Source organism: Labeo rohita, chromosome 9, assembly GCF_022985175.1.
Source record: "Labeo rohita strain BAU-BD-2019 chromosome 9, IGBB_LRoh.1.0, whole genome shotgun sequence".
Classification (NCBI taxonomy): Eukaryota; Metazoa; Chordata; class Actinopteri; order Cypriniformes; family Cyprinidae; genus Labeo; species Labeo rohita.
Window position 1 is genome coordinate 5,832,103 of NC_066877.1, and position 26,971 is coordinate 5,859,073.

Sequence of the window (26,971 nt, forward strand, 5' to 3'; positions counted from 1 at the left end):
GACTTGATGAATGATAAAAGTATGTTGCAGTTATATTAATGATGAAGTTACTGACGACAGGTCAAATACAACACAAAATTACGTAGAATTAAAACCATGTATCTCTGACACATATTCTCTGATTTATTTAGACACTGAATATGGCCTATGATTATTAAATCTACTTAGAAATATGGGTAAAATTAGGTGCTTTTACCAAAAAAAGTTGGAAAGTTTTAATTGACTGCTTCCAAGTGTCTGAGTCTTTAAAATATAATAGCACAGATCACATTTACTTCATTAAACACCATACGTTAGTTTCAATATGTTTACTGATTAGAAATAAGAAAATATAAATGGTGGTTTTGTAGCAATGCAATAGAAGAAACATTTAGGGTTTCCCAAAGAACCTTTCAGTTACAGGTCATTTTTGTGTGGTTTATTGCGCCCTCTGCTGGTTTTAAAATTACAACACTTTTCAGTTACAGCACCTCCACATAAATCCAAGTATTCCAAAAAGCAAACTCTGGAATACTTGACTCTGATTGGTCAATCGAAACACTTTGTGGTCAAATGTGTTTGTGTAATGATGCTAAACTGTTACAACTACTGTCACAAACAGATGATTTCATACATTGCTGTGATAGTTTCATGTCTCATTCCTTCTGACATGATAATTAAAATAAATAATAAATAATAAATAATTAAAACTCAAATACTTCATGTCTATTTATTTATTTGCTTATTTATTTATTTAAGAGGCCATGTAATAATCATGATAATGTACAGTCAGAAGATTATCGTTGTAAAATATATTCTTTTAGGCTGATACAGGATCTCATTATCGCTAAACATGAGAACTGACTGTCAGATATGTGTAATTATATTTAACCGGAGATCTTCTTTCTTCTTTTGGGGGTCTGTCTTTCTCACTCTTCCACCACAGCCACCACAGTACTTCAGTTCAACGTACTGTAAATGAAAAGATGTTTATTGACTAAATGATCTAACATGGTAAACTATAAATATATCCACCTTATTTTTCCGTAAGAGTTGGTGCAGCCATACATGTTATGGGTTTGGCTTCCGGTCTCATTCGCGTCCAGCTATTTTTAGCTGTCTGAAACAGCTCGTTTTGCTGCTTGATATTGCAAATTGGTGTGTCTTACCATATGTGACCCTGGACCACAAAACCAGTCATAAGGGTCAGTTTTTTGAAACTGAGATTTATACATAATCTGAAATCTGAATAAATAAGCTTTCCATTGATGTTATAGTTTGTTATGATAGGACAATATTTGACCGAGATACAACTACTTGAAATCTGGAATCTGAGGTGCAAAAAAATCTAAATACTCAGAAAAGTTCCTTTAAAGCTGTCCAAATGAAGTGCAATGCATATTACTAATCAAAATGAGGTATTGATATTTTTAAGGTAGAAGAATTACAAAATATCTTAATGAACATTAATTTTGACCTATACAATGTATTTTTGATTGATGAACCAGAAGTCTCGCCCATAGGCTTTACTTCTGCATTGAAGAATAAGGTGGATCTGTGTTGTTTTATTACTGATGCACTTCCAGATATACAGTGCCCTCCACTAATATTGGCACCCTTGGTAAATATGTGCAAATGTGGATGTGAAAATAAATCTGCATTGTTTTATCTTTTTGATCTTTCATTAAAAAATTCACAAAATTCTAACCTATCACTGAAGTAAAACAATGGAAAGTGGGGGGAAACTCACATTATGAAATAACTGTTTTTTCGTGAATTCATGTTGGTCACAATTAGAGCATGAAATTGTCCAGCCATAATTTCCTGTTCTACAGGATTATAAATATGAGGACAAAGGCCAAATTCCCTTAATCATCAATCATCACAATGAGCAAAACCAAACAATATAGTGCTGATGTACAGAACAAGATTGTTGAGCTTCACAGAATAGAAAGTGGCTGTAAAAAAATAGCTAAAGCATTGAAAACTAAAGATGTTATAAATCTGTCTGGAAGAGGACATGTGCCTGTATCATCTTCATGCACACTGAGGAGGAGAGTTTGAGTGGCCAAAGACTCTCCAAGGATCACAGCTGGAGAACTGCAGAGATTAGTTAAGTCTTGGGGTCAGAAATCCAAAAACTAACTCCAGCAAAAACTCCAGCATTTTCAGTTGTCAGACACAACTGTATCTTCAAATGGAACTGGCTTCTATGGTCAGATAAAACTACAAAAAGAGCTTTTGGGCAGCATACATACAGACAGGTTTGATGCAACAGGAATAAAAAGTACTCCATGCCCACGGTTAAATATACTGCTGAATCGTTAATGTTGTGGGCCTATTTTTCTGCCGGAGGTCCTAGATGTCTTGTTCAGGTACATGGCATCATGGATTCTATCAAATAGCAACAGATCAAAAATCTAAAGCTGACTGCCTCTGTTAGAAATCTTGGTCGGATCTTCCATCAGGATGATCCAAAAGAAAATCGACACAAAAATGTGTCACTGAGCACAAAATGAAGCTTCTGCCATGGCTGTCTCTGACCTGAACCCTGTAGAAAATGAGTGGGGTGAACTGAAGAGAAGAAGTGCCAACATGGAGCTGTGAATCTGAAGCATCTGGAGAGATTCTGGATGATGGAATGGTCTTTGATCTCTTATCAGGTGTTCTCCAAACTCATCGGGCAGAAAAGCTGTTATCTTAGGAAGAAATGTTGCAATAATTGGGTGCCAATAATTGTGGCCAGTATGAGCTAAAGAAAAACATTTATTTCATAATGAGATTTCCCTCCACCTTCCATTATTTTACTTCAAAGGTTTGAATTTTGCAATGAATGAAAGATCAAAAGGATAAACGATGCAGATTTATTTGCACAGCCACCTTTGCTCATATTTACCAAGGGTGCCAGTATTGACCATATGCACGATTACTTCCTGGTTTTAAGCCAGCTCAGTCATTTACAGTCAACTGTACTCTGCTGTATGAGAAGCGCCCTTTGCTTGTTTACTGTATATAATCCATTCACAATCTGAAGAAAAGTTTTGTTTGTCTAAGAGGACCAAACATCCACGTATGCAGTTTCAAAAAAATTATGCAAGTATATTCCCTAAATATGCCGCGATTGCTATGATTGACAGTGATAACTGATAACGACTGACAAGCCGATGCCAAAAATGGAGTTGTGCATTAAGTGATTCAGAAAATTCACATCTACAACAGCAACAGGTTTGTGTTGGTTGAATATATTTAGCAGCTTTTACAGCTGAAGATAACACTTACAAGCTGTAGTTATTAAATTAAATCTAAAAATATCTGAAAATATTAAATGCATTATTTAATTGTTAAACCATACATATTAAACCTATTTCATTTGTAGTTAACTATATACGTATTTAAATAATTCACCCTTATAGGCTGTTAGTGTCTGGGCTTATTTTATTTTACTTTTTTTAACTTTCTACACTTGCTGTATTTTAAACTGCAGTAAAGGTACTTAAATTTTATAATAAATCCAAAAGCAAGACATGAAAAAATAGGGACTTGAAATGGCAGCTGAAGTTAATGGGTGATCCTCTGCATAATTGTCATTATCATGTAATTTTATTATTGTTTATTATTTTCTTATTGTTTTTCGAGAAGAGACACATTTTTGGCATTTTTTTTTTCATGTTGTCTTCATGAAAAGTGAATCTTTAAAGTGAATTATACTGCACAGCTGTAGAGTTGAGAAATGATAAAGGCTTTAAAATGTTATAAGATTTTAAAAATGTGTGCATGACTATGAAGGTAAGTTACTGATTATCAAGAATACCATTACAACGTTGTTTTTAAAGGGGTCATCGGATACCCATTTTCCACAAGTTGATATGATTCTTTATGGTCTTAATGAAAAGTCTATAATATACTTTGGTTAAAAATTCTCAATGGCTGTGTAAAACAACACCCTTTTTACCTTGCCAAAATCAGCTCTGCAAAAATCATCTCATTCTGGTCGAGGCTGCTTTAAATGCAAATGAGCTCTGCTCGCCCCGCCCTCTCTTCTCTCTGTGGAGTGACCAGCCTGTTTACTTTAGCCGCATTTAGCCGTGTTTAGTCGCTAAACTTGCTAACTAGCACATTATTAGGCAAGGCGATCGCAAAGATTCATAAAAAAAACCCTTATACTCACTTCTGCTGTAAGTGAAGCTGGATCATGAATGATTCACGCATACATAGATGGATATATGTAGATCGGGAGGCGCATTCCCTTCACAAACAAACGTAATCCACTGCATCTTCAGCGGCTCAGATGTCGGGAGTAAATGACGACCACTATGTTCATTATTACATCCAGCAACACAACACCTCAATCGCTCAACTGGAGATATTCTTGTCTAACTTACATCCCTGCTCCAGCATCAAAACAAAGAAGGCGGACTGTTACAGCAGATCTGAGGTAAAACGCTCATGTCAATCAACTATTGTAGGAGCGGCCTCTGTCGGAGTGACGGCACAACGACAGGCATCTGAGAATGACTCGATTTGAAAAAGGGGATATTATTTTTACAGATTAATTAAAAACCACTGCATGGATTCTTATCATTATAGGGTAAATTTGTACATACACTGCCAACACACATTAATGTTCAAACAACATGAAAAAGTGAACTTAGCATCCGATGACCCCTTTAAGAGATAGCATCGCTAGTTTTTAATTGTCAGCTTTTAAATGTACAATTATATGTCTAGGTACTCTCCTGGGATTACCAAGCTCCGTATATAAAATTATGTGTTGTTAAATAATATGAAAGTTTCCGAACTGTTATCATAATGCGGAAGTTCTAAAGAACGCTCTGTGCATATGGTCAGTTAGTGGAGGGTACTATATTTTTTAAATGAGGATGCACTCATACTGCTGCATAAATGCAGAACATCATCAGTATGTTTAATCTTCAGAACTGGATATGGATGTACCCGAGGTGACAGAATCCTTCTCACTGGTCCAAACAGAAAGCCCAGTAACTGCCTTGGGTTTCCACTTCAAGGTAGTGGATATGACAGGCTCATCTTCCTCTGCTTCTCCTTTGTCCTGCAGTCCAAAAATGTCATTAAGATTTTGCTTCAAACTGATTCATTATGCATCTATTTTTTACTTATTACTATAGGTTGGGTACAACAAAGCTAAAATGATTCATCCCAAAATGCATTATGATCAAAAATGTATTTCTTTTAATCAAATACTTATGCCCTGTTGTACCCGACTATTCATCTCTAAAAGACACAAAACAATGTTTTCAGTGTCTTGGTATGCTTTTATGTATTGAGGTTTATCAAATTCTGTTTTCATAGAGTTCATTTGCTTGTAACAGGATTGAACAGGAATTTATTTACTTCTGTCTACTGTAGGTAATAGTTAGCAGTGTTTACTAGCATACCAAGCTGTCAAACTTCTGACACTCCAGTGAAGTGCTTCATCCACTCGATGCTCTAAGGACATTCCACTACTGACTACAGTCTAATAAGGGAAAGAACACTGCATAAGACTGCTGTCTTCATGAGCCTCTGTTGACATGCAGCAGGCAACAGGCAAACTGCACTATTGAGAGGCAGAAGGTTGCCATAAAACCTCATCTCCAAAGGCAGAAATGGCAAAAGAGAGGGCCTGATCACGGTGAGGAGAACGCAACTTCACTGCCTTTTCTTCCTTACTGGATGCTTCATCTAGTGCCGGCTGGAGTTTTAGTAAAGGAAGTTCATTTTAAACAAGAAAATTACCCTTGTGAAAAAGTAATCCACTTAGCATACTTCTTGAAAGAGGAACTTAAACTTAACATCTTAATTGCAGTTAAATGAAAATGTATGTATTATAGTTTCAATTTATATGAAATGCAATTAACTAAACTTCAGAGTGCTTTTTGACCCGCTTAAGCTGGACTTAAGGGCATCTTTACATGTAATACTGCCGATTGTACTGACCAGCATTTATGATAAACTAAAATATACTTTAATGTCATGTATACTGACACTCATATGTTAAGTATTTAAATTTATTTTTAATTACACTTGTAATAATGAAGTTGCAATTTATTACATTTTAAATACAAAAACGTCAAATGTAATATTAAAAAACACATGACAGTTAAAATGAAGTACTTTGCAGTTTGCATGTGCGTTAGTATGTTAGTCAACACATCAAAATAAGTGTATTTCTTTATAGCATGAAATAAGACTACAACATAAAGATTTAAAATGTACTTTCAATGTAAAAATTTGATTTAATTTCAGTTTTTAAAGGTCGTGAAAGTGTGCTCTCTTTAAGTACACTTAAGCTGCCTTTTATTTCATTAATATTACATTATCTGCATGTTTGCATATATATATATATATATATATATATACTTTTAAGATTTGAACTACACAACTACACTACAAGTGCACATTCTATGCAATTAAGGGCATATCTTTTTCACAAGGGTATATAAAACAATTCTCTTAACAAGCTATATACCATCAAAACACTGGTGAGACTGTGGACACAGAGAGAAAGTTCCTGCAGTTTTATATGATCATGTCACCTAAAATACATTCACATGAAATGTAAGGACATCTTGTAAAACATGTAGACATACCTGCTCTATCTGGAGATACTCTCCATGCTGCTCACACCCAATGTCAAACACATATTTCCCTGGACCAGAGGGCTATAAATACAATTATAAGGAAAAATAGTTAATATAGAACATATTAATAGAGAGGTTTTGCTTTAGGATGCACAAATTTTCTCAGACCTTTTTAGGTCTATTTAATTTGCTATTTAGACTACACAGTTGTATAGTATTGTTTTTTTCCCTGCTGTCTGCAACAGTTTCAACAGATCTACAAACCATTTGCTATGACTCACCAGTTCAGAACCACAAATGTAGAGTGTTACTTACATTATTATTGACAAAGTTGCCCTGATATCTGTGGTTCAGATGGATCAGCTCCCCGACGGACTCCATCTTTCCCATGATCCATGTGCCCATGTACTGAGAGCCAGTGTCGTGATGTGTATATGTACCCTGCCCATGTCTAAGAGAGAAACAGGGAGATAGATACTTAATAAGCATGTTTTGCCATAACTTTTTAGTTGACCTGAAAACGCTATGAATACTGTTACAGATAATATCCATAGAGTAGACATATTGGATTGCTACATTAGATCAGTGAGAAAGAGAATTAAAAAAAACTACCGTTGATGGTGCAGCCATTCACCATCATATGTGTCTCCATTGGGGTACGTGTAAACACCATGACCCTGTCGCTGGTCATCCACCCAGCTTCCTGCGGAAGAAATATGATTGCATTTTAAAGCCACATTTTATGCTGAAAGAAGTCTGGGTCAGAAAGTCAGAGACCACTATTTATAAAAATGTATTTTTGCTTGAATACACTATTTTGTAACTATAAATTATATTACCAGCATTACAATCAAAGTGAAAAGATGATATAAAAAATTTACATACATTTCAAAATGTTTTAATGAATTTATAAATATATAAAATTATTATTGTTCAATGTTGGTTCATGTGTAATACTTATAGATAACTATATAAATTATAATAAATAATAATTATAATGTTCATTCACACAATTTGTTGTGTTTATATATACACTACCGTTCAAAAGTTTGGGGTCAGTAAGACTTGTAATAGTCTTTAAAGTAGTCTCTTATGATCATCAAGGCTGCATTTATTTGATTAAAAATATACAAAAAAAAAAAAAACAGTAATATTGCAAAATGTTTTTACAATATAAAATAATGTTTTTTATTTTAACATACTTTAAAATAGAATTTATTCCTGTGATGAAAAGCTGAATTTTTATCAGCTGTTACTCCAGTCTTAAGTGTCACATGATCCTTCAGAAATCATTCTAATATGCAGATTTATTATCAGAATGATCAATGTTGGATAATATCAACAGTTGTGCTGCCAAATATTTTTTGGAACCTGTAATTTTTTTTTTCAGGATTCTTTCATGAATAACAAGTTTAAAAAGTACAGTGTTTATTCAAAATATAAATATTTTATAACAATGTAAATTATTTATTATTAACTTTTAATAAACTTTTAATTATTAACTTAATACATCCTTGGTGAATAAAAGTATTAATTTCTTAAAAAAAAAAAAAAAAACAATAAAAATGTACTGACCCCAAACTTTTGAACGGTAGTACATATATATATATATATATATAAATTAACATTAGCATAGATTGGTAAATGTTAGTTATGTTAGTGTTACTTAAATGTATATTTTTTAGTATTATTTTAATTATCTTTTATTAAGTTTTTATTATTTTTTTGTGTTAATGTTTCTAAATAGTTTCATTTTTTATTTCAGTTTATTTCTATTTCAATTAGTAGCTTTAGTATTTACCCTTTGTGACTTATTTCAGTTAGTTACTAAGGCAGCAATACTTTTTTAAATCTGATATTAGTGAGTATTATTTTAGCTATAAATTAACAAATACCTTTTAAAATAGTTTTAGTTTTACTTAAAAATAACAACACTGTGTTGTCAAGCACATTGTTCATTGTTAGTTAATTATACTTAATGCATTAACTAATGTTAACAAACTGAACCTGAATCACATCTACCCATATTCTTGAGATAATGTAGACTTACCTTCATATTTGGAGCCATCTGGGTAATAAAATACACCCTGTCCATGTTTTAAATTCATGTACCATTCTCCAATGTATCTGGCCCCATTCTTGAACTTATATGTCCCCTGATATACAGACAACATAAGGTTTATCGTATGTTTACATTGTTTATGAGAACAGAAACTGCATAAATGGTCAAATGAGCAAAGCTAAGGAGTGTGTTTAATAGGCAAAATGACCTGGCCACATCTTTTGCCGTTTTCATAAGCTCCTTGATAAGTGTCTCCATTCGGCAGAACAGCTTTGCCCTGTCCATGTCTCTCTCCAGCTTCATTTCTGTCTCCCTCATACTCCTGCAACACACGACTACTGTCATCTGACTGTCAAATCACTGTCAATTCGGCGTCACTGCTGACAATAACTCACCCCTAGAGAGCCTTGCTCGTCGTCAAACTCTTCAGAGCCAACGTCTGACATGATAAACTAGAGATTAACGAACAGAGACGAGGGAGCAGCTGCAGTCCCAAAGGAAAAGCTTCAGTTCGAGACTGTTTACCGTTACCATAGTAACGCCGCGTGTGAAACACGCATGCGCAAAGTGACTTTCTGCGCAGGACACGCTTCCTTTAATAATAATAATGCTTTATCAAAATTAACCACTACGTTTAATGATGAAATTATCGTACACACGATCTATCTATCTATCTTAGAAATAGAATATATGCATTAATACATTTTTTTGTTAAAACGAAGTGAAAGTGTTTTTTTGAATTAGAAAAAAAAAACGCTTTTGCATTCACTTCACCACTGAATGTTTCTGATTAAAAACGTTTTATAAAAGCTTGCCTTAATGCATGAAGTTGAATTTGGAGACAAATCCAAAATGTCCAAAATGTTGTTTTTTTTTCAATGCCGTTTAAAAAGCATTCTGAATTTGTTTTTGGTTCCTTATGAATCTGGCTGTTGTCTGTGTTTAATTTTAGTGTATACGTTTTTATTTTAACTTGTGTTGTAAATGTCTTCATAAATAAATAATAATAATAATACGTATTATTATTCTTATTATATTGTTTTTTTTATTTTTTATTTTTTTATTATTATTATTTAGATGTCATTTTTAATCATACTGTTATGTAATATGATTTTTATAACAAACACTTTTATTTTGACAGGGTTGTTGCCCGTAACAAAAAGCTCGTGACTCACCAGATGACTCGATTTAGCGAGTCACGTGATGTGTTCTCTAAAATAAGGATGTAAGACAGAAAATAATATAGACAGCTGCAAGTCAAACTGCACATTAGTGTTTCTGCAAACCTGTGCTGACATGAACTATTTCGTTTACTTTATTCAGGCGGTGCTGCACTGTTGGATTGTGGGACTGGTCGTTTCCAGCGTCAGTGGAAATCAGGTCTGGCCAGTGCCTTACAAGTAAGTTGCACCAACACAAACCACTATCAAATGTGTGTACACTCACACTGGCGATAGGGACTAAATGTGTTTATATTGTTTCGTTTTCAGTTCACAGTTTTAAAATTACTCTGCAATATGATTTATTTGTATAATGTCTTCATTTAGTATATACAGGTGAGGTCAAAAGTTTACACACCCTTTGCTGAATCTGCAAAATGTTAATATTTTACCAAAGTAAGAGAGGTCATAAAAAATGCGTGTTATTTTTTTATTATTTAGAACTGACCTGAATAAGATATTTCATGTGAAGGATGTTACATATAGTCCACAGTAGAAAATAATAGTTTTTAGAATTTATAAAAATAATCCTGTTCACAAGTTTACATATGCTTGATTCTTGGTTGTTTTTTTTTTTTTTTTTTTTTTTTTTTTTTTTAGTGAGTCCCTTGTTTGTCCTGAGCAATTATACTGCATGTTGTTTATCAGAATAATCCTTCAGGTACCAAATAAGAGGGATCATACAAAATGTATGTTGTTGTTTTTTATTTAGTACTGACCTGAATAAGATATTTCATATAAAAGACTCTTATATAGTCCACAACAGAAAATAATAGTTGGAATTTATAAAAATAACCTTGTTCAAAAGTTTGCATACGCTTGATTCTTTTTTTTTTAAGTGATAGTTGTTCATGAGTCCCTTGTTTGTCCTGAACAATTAAACTGCATGCTATTTTTCAGAATAATCCTTCAGGTCCCACCAATTCTTTGGTTTTTCAGCAATTTTGTGTATTTGAACCCTTTCCAACAATGACTGTATAATTTTGAGATCCATCTTTTCACACCGAGGACAACTGAGGGACTCGTATGCAACTATTACAGAAGATTCAAACGCTCACTGATGCTCCAGAAGGAAACACAATCTATTAAGACCCAGGTGTAAACTTTTGAATAGAATGAAGATGTGTACATTTCTATTATTTTGCATAAATAATATATTTTTTTCATTTAGTGCTGCCCTTCAGAAGCTACAGAAGATACTTGCATGTTTCCCAGAAGTCAAAATAAGTTAAATTTACCCTAATCTTCGAATTCAAAAAGTTTTCACCCCCTGGTTCTTAATGCATCATGTTTCCTTCTTAAGTGAGCGTTTGAACCTTCTGTAACAGTTGCATATGAGTCCCTCAGTTGTCCTCAGTGTGAAAAGATGGATCTGCAATTGTCTTCTATGTGAAATATCTTATTGAGGTTAGTATTAAATAAAAATAACATGCATTTTGTATGATTCAGTTCAAATATTAGTATGAAAATATACATTCATTTGACTTCTTACATGCATACAGTTATATCTCGAATGGCCTGAAGTGAACTAATATTACTTACGTTATATGACATCCACCAACCCATATTAACCCAAATCGTATTAAATTTCTAGTCGAGTTGACAGACGCCCAGATGTTGATCCCTTCTGCCAGGCTTTGTACCCTTTCTGCCCGACCGGAGATCGAGATGGTCGAATACCCGTCATGACAGACTCCGATATCATCTCAGTGTTCAGACTACAGACTCCAGTGTGGGAGTTCAAATATGGAGACGTCATGGGAAAGTTTGTAAGTGCACGCATTGATTAATAGACTGCTTTCCTGTAAGTGTTTATTCAACTGAGTCTAATGGAGAGTTCTGCACTGTTTAGCATATCATGCACGATGCCATTGGCTTTGGAAGCGTGAAAACGGGAACAAACTTCACCATGGAGTGGTACGAGCTGTTTCAGCTGGGGAACTGCACTTTTCCTCACGAGAGAGCGGGCATGAGCGCGCCGTTCTGGTGTAATCAGGGAGCCGCGTGTCTTTATGAGGGCATCGATGACATTCACTGGAAACAGAACGGCACGCTGGAGAAAATAGGAGAGATTTCAGGTAAGGCTAGCATACACTCAATTTACTAGAAACTAATAATTTGGACGCAACAAAGCAGTTATATCTAAGTGTGTGAGTTTTTTTAAATAAGTCTTCCATCACTGTTTGTTCAGTTACCCGAATGCGAATCCATATTTGCAATACTCAGATGTAAACAACAGCATTGATTGCTACTGAATATGTTGTTCTGCTAATTTATGCTGTCTAAACCACAGAAGAGAGGGACTTCTGGGAAAGGCACACTAAATATTTTTAACTAAAGTTTATAGTGGTAAAGATATGTACGAGCAGTATTAATTTAGATATTAGCCTAATATTTCACCTACCTGTGTGGAAGTAAGAACAAACATGAATGTTGTCAAGATTCTTGCCCTGGAAATCCTGGTTCAGTCTGGCCAAACACAAACGCCTTTTGTTCCTCAGTTTTTTGCACTCTTCTCCTTGTTTTGTTATAACTTTTGGCAGTCTGTAGTACTCCAGATGTTTTTCTGATTAGTACAGCCCAAAACATCATGACAATTGACCATTTTCATCAGCAATAATCAGCAAAATATTAGAGTTTTGTTCGGTTCATTGGCATTGTTTACATTCAGTGCTGCCAATATGGCCGATTGATGATGTGTCGTGAAAACACTGTTTATTTAGACTAATTTGCGATTGCGGAACATGCATGAACACAAGAGGCGGGATTTATCGCATGAACCAATCACAGCTGATCATAACCAGTCATATCCAATCATTTCACGATTATTTATTCTCAATTACCCCCCCCAACAAACTCACCGCATGCTTTAGGGGGTTTGTTAAATATCAGTGGAGTCTGGGGAGGCGAGTGTTTTTGTTTTTTGTTTCAGATTTTTATGTTTTCTTGTTTTCCGTGTCATTATGGGTTTATGCCTTATATATGTTTTGTTTTATTAGGTGAGATGTTCAATGAGATGGCTCGCTGGGTTCAGGAGGACAATGCAACGGGTGTTTATTACGAGACTTGGACGGTAAAGTCCGACGCTGGTCCAAACGCAACTACTTGGTTTGAGTCGTACGACTGTTCTCAGTTCGTGCACCGCACGTATAAGAAATTACTGGATATGGGTGCTGAACTGTCCAGCCAAACGCCAACGTATTACACAAAGATCTATCTGTACAGTGGAGAGCCAGTCCATTTAGGAAACGACTCTATTTTCCAACAGTCGTCCATGAAAGATCTCGCCACAGACATCAAGAAGTTTTACCACTCGTTTCGCTCTCACCAGTCAGTCATAGAAATGATCGAGAGCTTGTTGGAGGCTTTTGAAAAAATGGTCCTGGAGAAAACCTTCTATTTTTACTACAACTCTGAATACTGGAAGCTGCCTATGAAATATCCTTACATTAAAATAATCTACGAGGAGATTCCTTTACCGTAATCACCATATTGTTTAGTCTTGAACAATGTTAAAAAAACTCAAATTATTTTTGCTACTAAATACAATTACATGTTCAGAATTTATACTAATTCACAAGTCATTTTTAATGTTTTATTGTTGCTGTTGCCTTTATGTAAATGATCTGTAAAACATCCACACTATTTTTTACACAATGTTTATTTACCCTTATTTCAATAAAAGACTGTTGTATTCATGTTTTTACCACACAAAAACAAATGTGATGCTTTCATATCCACAATACAAGCAATATGCTTCAGAAAAATCAAATAAGCACTTGTTTTGATGCTACTTGTACATTTTCCTATGCTGTGTTTTACATCAGGTTCATGTAATGCTTATCAGCATGCACTTCCAAGAAGTCAGTCTAACAAAAAGCTTTTTGTGTTTTAAACGGGCAAGATATGCGCTGACTGAAGCCGAGCTTATGCGTTTTAATTTGCATGTGAACTACTGGGTTGTGGCTTCCCTTTTCTGAACCTTTTTAAGAATATTTCACTTTCAGATGTTTAGTTTAGCTGCAAAAGTTAAAACAGCTTCTGTATAACGGGTGAAGACAACAATTACATGCTATTGGCTTTTTATAAATGATATAATATGCATATAAATCAAGGAGCATCTCACTCGAAGCTAAACTATCAATACAAGGCGATTAATAATAATAATAATAAAAAGGATATCAATAAATTACACTGATCAAATCTAATTACAAGGTTACAAAGATCCATCAAGGAGTCATTCCCACTCATCTGAAAGAGATCAGCACGAATACACTTCAAACCTCCACAGAGGGTGCAAGAGAAATAAGTATTTCTATTTATATCAAACACACAGCATTTTATATACACACATGTGGGGCTTCCTTCTTAAGGAAAATGTTTTCACTGCTTCACTCCAATACTGAATCATATTGAACTGAAACGAAGGGGCGCATGCGAACGCAGCCAGATCATGCATCGTATGCATATCCAGACCAATTCATTACATGGTCGTATCCTATTCAATTTGAACATTCTTTATGCAATCTAATAGAAACCAATCAACGCTTCATTGTATCCCTTAAATTCTATTACCATTTTCTTTCAAATTTGAAGACACAAGTGTGCTGTGAGCCAAACACTAACCCATTCATTTCCTGTCTCTCTGACATACCTAAGACCTTAAAAATATGCTGTTGTATTATTCTGCACCCTCTTCCCTACTACACCAAAATATAAGCATAACTGCTTTCTACTCACCTCAGAATCAGAATATTTCAATTTGGTATAAGGTGCATTATTCACTATACATCTTTGTACAAAAGCATATGTATAATAATACAAAATATAATTCATTATCTACATAAACTAAAAGCCTGAGCCTGATGTCTGTGCACTACTTCTTTTTAACCTTGTGTTGGTGAACACGGTGAGAGGCCACTCAGTTAGTAAGCGAAAAACACTCTTAGTGTTATGGCTTTTCACGCCACTAGGAGGAGCTGCTGAAGATTCCTAGCGAGAAGCCTGAGTGCTTCAAAAAAACAGCTGATCTGTCAGTATAATCAAAACGTAATTGCGGCCCGAGATGCTGGGATGGGCTCCAACATAGGAAAGCATTCTGGAAAATGGATGGTTACTTGGTTAACCGCTTTTAACTAAATAGCACTGTTTGTGCTCTGATGGAACAATGATTTCACATGAGATTGGAAATATGGTACCGACACTGAAAACAGGCATTTAGACAGACAGACAGCAGGACAGTGGAGAAATAGTGAAGTATTTGCTGGGGAAAAAAAAAAAAAAAAAAAAACAAACGACAGAGACAGAACATCTACATAAAATAGCCTTCAGTTTCTTTTCTAAATTAAACTCTTGTCTGAAAATAATCTAAAAACATAACATACAGTATATACATGGTATGGCATATACAGCAATCCTCGATTTAGTTTCATAAAGGAAGTGTTAAGAGGAAAGCATCCAAAAAGATAAATTAGTAAAGCTTACAACATGTCCAGGTTGTTACACCTCAAAAATCTAAAACGCCAACTTATTTTTCAAAAATACAGTTGAGGTCAAAAGTTTACATACACCTTCCAAAATCTGCAAAGTAAGAGGGATCATACAAAATGCATGTTATTTTTTATTTAGTACTGACCTGAATAAGATATTTCACATAAAAGATGTTTACATATAGTCCACAAGAGAAAATAATGATGCATTAAAAGCCAAAGGTGTTGTGCATGTGTGCATTTTTCTTATTTTGACATTTAGTGCTGCCCTTCAGAAGCTTCAGAAGATACATGTTCCCCAGAAGACAAAATAAGTGAAATTTACCCTGATCTTCAAAATTCAGAAAATTTCTTTCTGTAATAGTTGCATATGAGTCCCTCAGTTGTCCTCAGGTGTCAAAAGATGGATCTCAAAATCATAGAGTCATTGTTAGAAAGGGTTCAAATGCACAAAAATGCTAAAAAAAACAAAGGATTTGTGGGACCTGAAGGATTTTTCTGAAGAACAGCAGGCAGTTTAACTGTTCAGGACAAACAAGGGACTCATGAACAACTATCACTAAACAAAAAACACAGCTGTGGATCATTCAAGTAACAACACAGTATTAGGAACCAAGTGTATGTAAACTTTTGAATGGGGTCATTTTTATAAATTCAACTATTATTTTTTCGTGTGAACTATATAAGCGTCTTTTATGTGAAATATCTTATTCAGGTCAGTACTAAATAAAAAAAACAACATGCATTTTGTATGATATTTCTTATTTGGTAAAATAATTAACATTTTGCAAGGTGTATGTAAGGTGTATGTAAACTTTTAATTTCCTTCACTTTTGTTTTGTGATCTAACTTCCTGGCAGTATTAGTGAATTTTGTAGCAATGACTTTATTACAGTAATGAGAATCTAATGAAATTAATAAGTCAAACAATAAGTCAAACAAGAGATGATACTGAGAATGACTGAGATTTTTTTGTTTTTTTCAATGTCACAAAGACAAAAATGTTAATGGCTCTAAAATGGGCTTAATCTTTTTTTGATGTAAAATCTAATTTAATATAATTATAATTTTTGTAGTCAAATAAGGTAAAATGTTATGAGATTTTTATAAGACTCATTAAATGAAGATTTGCCACAGCATGCCATGAAAGAAATGAAGAAATGATCCACCCAGAAATGTAAACGCTGTCATTATTTACTCACCCTCATGTCATTTTACAAACCTGTGTGACTATTCTGGGAAACATAAGATATTTTTATCTGTTTTTTTTTTTTGTGTTCCACAGAAAGTTCACATGAAAAGACTTAAAGGGACAGTTCACCCAAAAATTAAAATGACCCCATGATTTACTCACCCTCAAGCCATGACTTTCTTCTTTCAGACAAATCTGAGTTATATTAAAAATTCTTAGCTCTTCCAAGCTTTATAATGGCTGTGAATGGCTGTTGAGATTTTGAAGTCCAATAAAGTGCATCCATCCATCATAAAAAGTACTTCACACAGCTCCAGAGAGTTAATAAAGACCTTCTGAAGCAAAACGACGCAGTATATTTTTCTCATACAAACGCATTGATTCACTTCAGAAGGCCTTTATTAACCTCCTGCAGATGTGTGGAGTACTTTTTATGATGGATGCACACACTTTATTGGACTTCAAAATCTCAACAGCCATTCACTGCCATTATAAAGCTTCGATGATCCAGAATATTTTTTAATATAACCCTGATTGTATTCGTCTGAAAGAAGAAAGTCATATACACCTAGGATGGCTTGAGGGTGAATAAGTCATGGGGTAATTTTCATTTTTGGGTGAACTATCTCTTTAAGGATGAGTAAACGATGAAGATATTTTCATTTCTGTGAACTATCCCTTCACAACAGTCAACATTTGTTATAGCCGTGTAGGAATATACATCTCAAGTCAAATCTATGTACAAACCTTGTGAAACTCACACAAAAAGCCATTGAGTCTTGAAAAGTGTCCCAGTCTGATTACTTTCATGGTCTCCTGAACATTTCACCAGGTGGGCATCATATCTGGAAACCAAACACGCCCGAGATGCTTGGAAACTTCCCAGTGAATCTCATCCAGGCTGTATTTGTGATCTGGGATGAGCACCTCCTCCATGATGGACAGCTGTGAAAGGCGGCGGCCACACATCTTCACGAACTCCACGAAAGCGCTGCAGGAGACCTCGCACTCGCCCAGTCCGATGGCCGACAGGTGCTGGCAGCGCTCTGCGATACGAATCAGCTCCTCGTCCAGCGGCCGCAGCCCGTTGGCACACACCACCAGCTCCACCAGACGCGGGCAATTCATGCCGACGCGGCCCAGGACCTCTTTGCTGACCGAGCGACCGAAGTAGAGGTGTGTGACGGGGATCTCGTCACGGAAAAAGGGCCCGAACTCGTCCTCGTACAGGAAGAAGTACATGACCAGGTTGAATTTGGGTGAATGGCGCACCATGGCATCCCAGCTGCTCTTCTTGATGGTGTGGAACTGCTGGCCAGGGTTTTCGCTCACCACGTCTATGCGCAGATGCTCCAGGTGCACGTGCTTCTCGGAGGAAAGCGCCAGCAGGAGCTCGTCGCTCAGTAAGTGATAGTTGAGAGCCAGCTCTCTCAGACCGTGACACTGATCAGCAACGCAGAGAATACCTGCAACAACAGCAAACTGATGAGATAAACCTGCACTAGACATCGAGGACCATGCACTCTAAAAAACAAACACAGTTGGTTGATCTAATGACGAGACAACATCTGACAAAAGAAACATCAATATAATTCAGCAGAGAGGAGTGTCATTATTGTGATGCTTCTATCAGCTGTTAGACTCTCATTCTGACAGCACCCAGGTCAACTTTTTGAAATTGAGATTCATACATTATCTGCTGAACAAATAAGCTTTTCATTGATGTATGGTTTGTTTGGGTCGGACAATATTTGGCAGGTACTATTTGAAAATCTGGAATCTGAGGGTGCTAAAAAAAATCTAAATATTGAAAAAAAACACCTTTAAAGTGAAGTTCTTAATGCATATTACAAATCAAAAACTAAGTTTTGATATATTTACGGTAGGAAATTTACAAAATACCTTCATGGAACATGATCTTTACTAAATATCCTAATGATTTTTGGCATAAAAGAAAAAATAATTTTGACCCATATAATGTATTGCTGTCTATTGCTACAAATATACCCATGATACTTAAGACTGGTTTTGTGGTCCAGGGTCAAATATGACTCATGAGTCATATGCAATACTGACCCACTCTTTTTTTCCATTCAATGCAAGTGAATATGCACTGGCAGTCAAAATGGCATAAAAAAGCCTGTTTATATGACTCATGTTGTTGTGTGAGGAACAGACCTAGATTTAAGTGGTTATTCATTGAAAATCTTTACTTGCATTCAAATAGAAGTACAGCAGCATTGAAATTAATGTTGACTGCATTACAAAACACATGACAACATATGAGAATGGCTGCTTTCACAGTATGTCATATTTACCATAATTACCAGATGACAACCCAGACGTTCAACTCAAAGCTAATCAACCTCAGACTCAGACCTCAGATATGCATTTCTATAGCATTACTATTAACAGCAAAAGGAATGTGTAATTTGAGAAATTAACTGACAAAACCACAATGCAGCAAGTAATTCATTATGAAAAATGCCTTAATAAACTTGTTTAGCAGGATATTAGATATTAGTTATCCTGTTCTGGTTACATTAAACTGTATTGTGTGTGTTCTGTTTACGTTCAGATTATTCTTGCATCATTAAGAAAGAAGTCAAGTCAGATGATTTAAGTCAACTGATACAGTTAGAGGTGGGAGTTTAGGAAGGCACCGAAATGCTGTTTAATAATCATTATCTGTGACCCTGGACCACAAAACCAGTCATAAGGGGCTTTTTTTTTAAGGATAGGACAATATTTGGCCAAGATACAACTATATGAAAATCTGGAATCTAGTGCAAAAAAAAAAAAAATCTAAATATTGAGAAAATCGCCTTTAAAGTTGTCCAAATGAAGTAGAAATGCATATTACTAACAAAAAATGTGGTTTTGATATATTTACGGTAATCAATTTACAAAATATCCTCATGGAAAATTATCTTTAATATCCTAATGATTTCTGGCATGAAAGAAAAATCAATATTTTTTACCTATACAGTGTATTTTTAGCTATTGCTACAAATATACTCATGCTACTGAAGACTGGTTTTGTGGTCCAGGGTCACATTTTATTAAATAATACAAAATAATTTTGCAAGACTTTAATTAAACTCAATTAATACTGAATCCAAAGAGTCTTAGAAAATAGTTAGAAAGAGTCTTATTGAAATAGTTTTCGCTGCGAAACCCTTATTTCCTAAGAATGTTGCCTTAATGTTGACTGTCATTGTTCTAATTACTTTGTTTAATAAAGAATGTAGACATATTTTGGTTTACAAACTGTATTGTTTCATCAGTCAGTCACGTTAACAGATAACATATCCACCATTATTGTTTTGTAAAGTGTTTATTTTTGCCGTAAGAGTGGGCGCAGCCATTTGTAAATTTGATGGGTGTGGCGTCCAGTCTCATCCACACCCAGTTATTTTTAGCTGTACAAAACAGCTCATTTTGCTGCTTGATATTCCACATTGGTGTGTCTGCCCATGTTATTTTAATGTATTACCTTAATTATGAACACACTGGTTTGTTGTGCAAACAGTTTTACTGTGTACTACACGTTATTCCTCTCATTATTTCCCAATAGCAGCTAATAAAGTGAAAGTCTCGCACATATTCGTGTAGGCAGTCCTACAAAGCTATTATTATTGTTTTTACAGGACCCGTCCTGGCCAGGATTTCTATATTGCTAAATATCCAGAATTTGGCTGTGTGTGCTGCACAAACAGATTGTTTTATGACATCTGTGAGAGCTATAGAGAGCAGACTGTTCCTTGTGCTTTCAAATCACTCTCACAGTCATACAACGATCAGTCTGCGCAGTTAGCTTCCAGTCAAATGAATGAATGAATTTACAAACACATCTAATATGTATGCGTATTTGCATCACCTTGACCATTCTCTATAGATCCCACCTTCTCACACACCACAATTGGTTGACTATCTACAATGCCTGCATGTTATCGGTCAAACTACTTGATCATTTCCTTCAGAAAGAAATAGAAATTCTGGCTAGGATGTGTCTCGTAAAAATGGCATGTATGGCCACCCTAATGTTACAGCATAGTAGCGCTATTGCAAACAGGAACAAGTACACTACATAGAAATTTCCTGCCAGCGCGTTATTTGAGTGGACTTGGAGTATCGTGGAATATTAAGCGGAGCATCACACTGTACAGTGACGATGGCTAGAGAGATAGTGAGACCATAGATTTTAGGCTCATATTTTTGGCTGTTTTTCTCTTTTGGCCAAAAACCAAAAAAAAAAAAAACATTTTCGGCAACCAAAGTTTTGCTGCATTCCTAAGTTGAGATGATATTTTCTTTTCATCTTGCTTTCATATAAAGCACATTGAAGTAACGTTTAAGGGCAGCGCCGCTTTATTTACAGCGGTAACCAAATGCTGTATCGCTGCTGTTCCATAAGTGCCACCTGCTGGCAGAGAGTGAATTTGCATTCTCATTCGGCCAGCCTGCTTTTATAGTATTTTGCAGCATAATCTCACAAAGCTAAAAACAGCTAAAGCTAATGTTGAAAAAAAATAAAAATAAAAATTCCAAACCAGGAAAGAGCACAGGCAAAGTCTTAGTCTGTTAATACAAACATATTTTTTTTTTTGTATTATTTATTAATTCGTTTTAAAAATGTATATATTTTTGTTATTTGACATTTTAATTTCACCAAAAACAAAAAAAAAAGTGCACCATTTTGTCTGAGAAATAATAAAAGGACACTTTTTCCATTTATCATTTGTTTTCAATCTAATTTTAGTCAAAAAAACAAAAACAAAAAGTAAGAAACCAGTATTGCGACTCTATCCCAGTGAGAGTTGAGTAAATTGTTACATCCCTACCATTTCAGATTCTGGAAGGGTGGAGATTTTCAGTCAATAAGGACTTGTACCGCTTTAATATTAAACAGCTTTGTTCTCTCTGTTTTGCACGAGTGATATGAATTACTTTCCATGTACTGTTTTGTCGATTTGAAACGTGATAGCACCCATCCCCATTTACTTTCACCATATGGAAAAAGGCAGTCAGGACACGGTTTCAACTTTAACTTTTAGCTTCCATGGGAGAGTGAAAGTGGTGCAGATTTGCAATGAAGTGAGGGAGAGTAAATTATCACAGAATTGCCATTTTGGGTGAATTACCCATTTAAAACCACAGGGAATAATGAGAAAGGTTGGAAAAATCATGGAAAGATTAGTCTGTGTTGTTACTTTCTATTTTTTGTCATACTGACTATTTTCCATACATCATTCAGTAGGAGCTAATCCAGGCTTCATTTCCCTGTATCTGTGATACCATCAGGCAAATCAGAAAGGGGTGAAAATATTGATCTGCGCCTATTCCAGTAGTCTCTATGAGAAGCAGCAAGGCGGTGCTTTGTTTATTCCCCATTGAGTTGGCCAGTCAGTCTTGTCAATGCGCTGTAAACACAAGTTGTCATATTCTGTACACAACCTTGTTTATTAGCACCATGTGACTAAGAACTAGTAGCATGAGTTTGAACAACAACAGTCACAGTCAAATGACATTGTGAGTCTTTTTACAGGTCATAACTATAATCTGTTATATCCTTATGGGTGAATGCCAATATTTTGCGTTCATTGTTCCAGTACTTTTTCTATTACAATACAATAATTTGCACTGCCGTTCAAAGTTGCAGTTGTTAATTTTCTTTAAAAATGTTTTGAAAGTCTTTTGCTCACCAGGCTAAAATAAATCAGTTAAACTGTAATAATATTAAATAACCATTTTCTATTTGAATATATTGTAAAATATAATTTATTTCTGTGACGCAAAGCTGAATTTTTAGCATCATTACTCCAGTCTTCAGTGTCACATGATTCTTCAGAAATCTTTCTAATATGCTGCTCAAGAAACATTTTGTATTAACAGTTGTTCTGCTTCATATTTTTGTGAACACAATATATTTTTTTCTTTTTTTATAGTTTGTGTATGTTTATGTTCATTTGAATCTAAAACATACATTTACTTAGAAATTATTTAAAATATGTACTAAATACTATATTCTAATTAAAATGATTAATACTGGTATTAATATTAAACTTCTCAAATAAAAGTGTGCTTAAGCAATTGAATTTGGTATTGAGTGTATTTCCTGGACTGGCCAACATCCTAGAATCACAATTCCTCAAATAACATCATATTCCAGCGGCGGATGAGTAATTCATACCTGCAGGAGAAACGTGAGGGCAGCTGCTCATCTTTAACAGCTTGAGCGTGTCACTGTTGTTGGCCACCAGGACCTTAAGCGAAGGATCGTCCACTGGCGTGTCGTCAATTTTCAGAGACGAAAGAGACTTTGAGTTGACAAACACCACGGTTAGTGCAGAGATAAAGTGGGACTGAAAAGAGAAAACAATCAGACATGAGAAAACAAGTCAAACCATCATTCCAACACACAGCTCAGCCATAAAATACGTCCCGATACCTTCGGTAGCTCCATGAAGCTCGGCCGTGCAGTGGAGATCAGCCCGAGAGTCTTCAGTGAGCAGTTGACCAGCTGAGACAGGATGTCACACGCAGCCTCCGCTGACTCTGTACTGCTGTCCACCTGTGCACACAGATCACACGCCTTTGGCATCAATTAAGGCAACAGAACTACTGCATTTTAGGTTTTGATCAGATGAGCCAAGTTCAGAGTTACTGTTACTTGTTTATATTAAAAGGTTAGTTCACCCAAAAATAAACATTCTGTCATTAATTGTCAAACCTGTAGCTTTGTTTATCTTCAGAACACAAATTACTTGAACTGAAATGTTCAAGGCCCAGAAGAGTAGTAGGGACTAAATCATTATTTTTGTTTTCTTTGCACAAAAAAGTATTTATGTAGCTTCATAACATCACAGTTGAACCACTGATGTCACATGGACAATTTAAACAATGCCCTTACTACTTTTCTGTTTTGAACGTGTCCTGATGTCTATGCAGGGTCAGAAAGCTCTTGTATTTCATCTAAAATATCTTAATTTGTGTTCTGAATATGAACGAAGGTCTTACGGGTTTGGAACGACACAAGGGTGAGTAAATAATGACAACTTTCATTTTTGGGCAAACTTTCTCTTTATGCAAGTCTATATCTACAATATATCTATATAATTTTTTCTTTAGGTGCACTTATAATGCAAAGAAATGCAATTTTCATGCAAAGAAAATTCTGTCATCATTTACTCACTCTCACGACAAACCCACAAGATTTTCATTCATCTTTGAAACAAATACATTTCTGATGAAGATTTCTGTCCCTCCATTGAAAGTTCATTCAAAGGCTTCAAAACGTTCATTAATACACTGTAAAAGTAAACCACACTAAACTATGGAGTGGTTTAATTTAAGTCATGTTCACCGTATCTAACAAGTATATCATATCATATTCAGTTTATCATGCTTGATGAGCTCTATATACTGCATGTACATATAAAGTGATCATGTCTCCTCTTGGAGAAAACTTGGAGGAAACTTGGTTTCAATCGCAACATTCATATGGAATGTTTACAACGTCTTTATGAACTTTTTGAAGCTTCAAAGATTTGTTTGTGTGGACTTTCAATGGAGGGACAGAAATGTCTCAGGTTTCATTACAATGAAGATGAACGAACACCTTATAGGTTTGGAACAACATGATTTGGACAAGTAAATGAAGCCAGAATTTTTAATTTTGGGAAGGGATATTTTACCCAAAAATGAAGATTTATTCACCAAATCATGTTGTTTTAGGCCTTTACAACTTTCATTTTTCTGTTGAACATAAAAGAAGATATTTTCAAGAATGTTGGTAAACAAATAGTTTCATTCCGTTTTCCACTGATTTCCATTACATGGACAAAAATTACAATGAAAGTCAATGGGAACCAAAACCGTTCGATAGAACGTTTTCCCGAAGCGTCATCAATCAGCCATATTGGTGGCACCGAGCGTAACAAAACTAGCATATTTTGCTGATTACTCTGCTGCTGAAAATGTTCAGTTATTGTCATGTTTTGGGCTGTTACTAATCAGTTGGACCAAGAAAAACACTTGGAGTACTACAGACTGCCAAAAGTTAACAAATCTGGAGAAGAGTACAAAAAAACTGTCTGAGGAACAAAAGGCCAAACTAAACCAGGATTTCCAGGGCAAAAATCTTGACAACATTCAAGTTTGTTTTTATCATTTCCAGTCAGGTAGGTGAAATATTAGGCTAATATCTGCTCGTACGCATCTTTACCACCTATTAACTGTACTTTGTCAAAATACTGCATCCTTTCCTGCTTGCTAAGTCCTTCTCTATATGATTTAGCAGCTTCCACATATTTTTCCATGGTTCAGACACCATAAATTAGCAGAAAACCATATTCAGTAGCACATTAACCAAGCAATCCATGTACCCGCAATCCCTTACTTTGGTAAGTGCAAACCCTGTATTACCAACATTTTTCAAAATTGTGCAACACTGCAGAAAAACAGGACATCATACAGGTTCTAAACAACATGCTTTGGGTTAATAATTGATTCCAGAAATGTATTTTTTGGGTGCACTATCTCTTTAAGGTCAGCACGATATGTGAGCCGTAACGCGGAGCCAGCTGCTAATTGTCAACTTCCTCGTGAGCCTCTCACCTTGAAGCTGACGTACTGCAAATGATTGGAGTGCCTCTTTATGATTTGCTTTATTAGGTCAGGATGAGTGGCTTTCAGGTAAGAGCTGGCGGGCTGGTTGAGCTCGAACTCAAAGCACCTCCACAGCTCGGGCATATGGAAGGCCTGATTCCAGCCACGGCAAACCTGCGAAGCGAAGGCGCGATCGAGGAGCGGCAGGTACTGAAAGATGTGAAGCAGGATCTCCTGTGGTAATCGAGCCCAGTTGGACAGCAGATCCCCAGAGTCTTCAGGCTGTTTGACTCTCTTGCAGGAGTCCGTCTGCCCCTCGCAGGACGAGGTGCTGTCCTCACGGTCTCTGCTCAACCTCCTTTTCATTCTTGGGGGCCTGAGAGAACTGTGAAGCATAAGAAGTGTAACATAAACAGGCCTAGTGCAAACACACACACAGGCACAGTGGCAGAAGTAAACATGCACAGCATGTTTGAACACAACACGAGTTAATTTTACAGCTTTAACAGGTTTGAATGGCTTTAAACTTTCCAGGAAACAAGTTAAACTGCTTTAATGCAATTGCAAATAAATTCCCTTTTGGCTCAAAGCGTGTTCGCAACAACTTTAAGTTGCGTTAAATAAAGATTTCAATTAACATGAGCAACTGAACTGCCGTAGATGAGATATTATACATGAATAAACACTTTAGTTACCTAATAAACACATTGTGCACATGCATTTAGTCACATAGATTAGATGAAGCTAACAACAACAACCGTACTGCGCTTCTGCAAATCCCCAAATTACCTGTTTTGCGTGTTACTCATGTTATCTCCGTTCAGCTCGCTCACAAACAGCGAAAAATAAGCAAAATCCTGTTAAGTCGTCTGAATGTCAACCCGGACCGGAACCTGAACACATCAGAGCGGCGCAGAGCACACGCATTGGAGACGGATGAGGGTAAATTTGTGTCGTTGTATGTTGTTTTCTCGGGAGTCTGAGTGCGTACGTCTCGGCGATATTGCTGGTTGACCTACTTCTTGCTGCGCTCTGTACCGCGGGAGATTTCAGCGTCCCCACCTCCCTCCCTGCTCTGAAAATGGCGATGTTGTTGTTGAGAGTCAGATGAGCGTGAGTTGCACTGGGCGGCCGCCTGCTGGGCTGTGACTGGACTCTTCCTGCAGGGGGCGCACGGCGGCCCTTCATAGAGAAGCGTTCAGTTTAAACACTGAAGAATAGACGCTTTTATAATTAGTATGTGATTCAAATTATTAGTACGTGAGTATGAGTGAGCATACTAATAGAAAGTCGTCCAAGCAGTCGTTAAAAACAAACCCTATGCTGTCAGACGAGTGTGCTTGGTTGAGCCTAAAAGCGAGGAGAAAGACAACGCGTACCACGTGACCATAACGCAGTTTATTTGCTAACGAAACCCATGAAAATAACCAATAATAATTTTAATTGACTCTGAGTAACGTTAATGCATCGCTGTTATTGTTGTTGTGCTTTCAAAATATGTTTACATAAACTTTTTTTTTTTTTACTTAAGTTAGACGCGCTGTCTGTTTTTGGTTTTATTTTCATTTATTAATTTATGTATGTATTCATTTATTTATTTTGCAAACGTGATACGTTTGAAGACCGATTATGGCAAGCCGTTTTAATATTTAATCCATCCACCTTTTTCTTGAACGTGGACGTCTCGTCCAGGGGTGTTTCTAGGATTTTAAAACATCAGGGGCTAGTGGTGTTGGGTGGGAGCTCACATCATGCTCACATAAGATTTTGTTAGACACAGGTGGTTGAACGTGGATGGGGTACAGGGCATTAAACTGAAG

The 26,971-nt window shown here is 35.8% G+C and overlaps 3 protein-coding genes across 3 annotated transcripts; 1 reads left to right on the forward strand and 2 right to left on the reverse strand.

The window, feature by feature from the left end:
- Positions 1-690: 690 nt before the first annotated feature.
- On the reverse strand, positions 691-9,199 carry rsph1 (radial spoke head component 1). The gene is made up of 8 exons (XM_051118578.1): positions 9,036-9,199; positions 8,849-8,962; positions 8,629-8,734; positions 7,191-7,281; positions 6,894-7,029; positions 6,588-6,659; positions 4,933-5,047; positions 691-951 (listed from the first exon to the last, which is right to left on the reverse strand). Exons 1-8 carry the CDS (start codon positions 9,084-9,086, stop codon positions 944-946), a joined length of 693 nt encoding a protein of 230 aa, XP_050974535.1. The 5' UTR covers positions 9,087-9,199; the 3' UTR covers positions 691-943.
- Positions 9,200-9,822: 623 nt separating this feature from the next.
- On the forward strand, positions 9,823-13,351 carry cln5 (CLN5 intracellular trafficking protein). The gene is made up of 4 exons (XM_051119144.1): positions 9,823-10,040; positions 11,455-11,629; positions 11,713-11,938; positions 12,860-13,351. The coding sequence occupies exons 1-4, from the start codon at positions 9,937-9,939 to the stop codon at positions 13,342-13,344; spliced, it is 990 nt and encodes a 329-aa protein (XP_050975101.1). The 5' UTR covers positions 9,823-9,936; the 3' UTR covers positions 13,345-13,351.
- A 152-nt stretch (positions 13,352-13,503) lies between these two features.
- Positions 13,504-26,293, reverse strand: fbxl3a (F-box and leucine-rich repeat protein 3a). The gene is made up of 5 exons (XM_051119143.1): positions 25,941-26,293; positions 25,161-25,536; positions 22,993-23,115; positions 22,735-22,906; positions 13,504-18,007 (listed from the first exon to the last, which is right to left on the reverse strand). Exons 1-5 carry the CDS (start codon positions 25,958-25,960, stop codon positions 17,367-17,369), a joined length of 1,332 nt encoding a protein of 443 aa, XP_050975100.1. The 5' UTR covers positions 25,961-26,293; the 3' UTR covers positions 13,504-17,366.
- Positions 26,294-26,971: the final 678 nt, after the last annotated feature.

Excerpts from the sequence above, each read along its gene's own strand:
- fbxl3a (XM_051119143.1), bottom strand. The coding sequence starts at position 25,960 with ATGAGTAACACGCAAAACAG. Across the intron at positions 25,537-25,940 it reads ATGAGTAACACGCAAAACAG|TTCTCTCAGGCCCCCAAGAA; the intron begins GTAATTTGGGGA and ends TATGCTTCACAG. Across the intron at positions 18,008-22,734 it reads CCCTCACGTTTCTCCTGCAG|GTATTCTCTGCGTTGCTGAT; the intron begins GTATGAATTACT and ends CTGTTGTTGCAG.
- rsph1 (XM_051118578.1), bottom strand. The coding sequence starts at position 9,086 with ATGTCAGACGTTGGCTCTGAAGAGTTTGACGACGAGCAAGGCTCTCTA. Across the intron at positions 7,030-7,190 it reads GAATGGCTGCACCATCAACG|ACATGGGCAGGGTACATATA; the intron begins GTAGTTTTTTTT and ends TTTCTCTCTTAG. Across the intron at positions 5,048-6,587 it reads AGTATCTCCAGATAGAGCAG|GACAAAGGAGAAGCAGAGGA; the intron begins GTATGTCTACAT and ends TTTGGACTGCAG.
- cln5 (XM_051119144.1), top strand. The coding sequence starts at position 9,937 with ATGAACTATTTCGTTTACTTTATTCAGGCGGTGCTGCACTGTTGGATT. Across the intron at positions 10,041-11,454 it reads GTCTGGCCAGTGCCTTACAA|TCGAGTTGACAGACGCCCAG; the intron begins GTAAGTTGCACC and ends TTAAATTTCTAG. Across the intron at positions 11,939-12,859 it reads GAAAATAGGAGAGATTTCAG|GTGAGATGTTCAATGAGATG; the intron begins GTAAGGCTAGCA and ends TTGTTTTATTAG.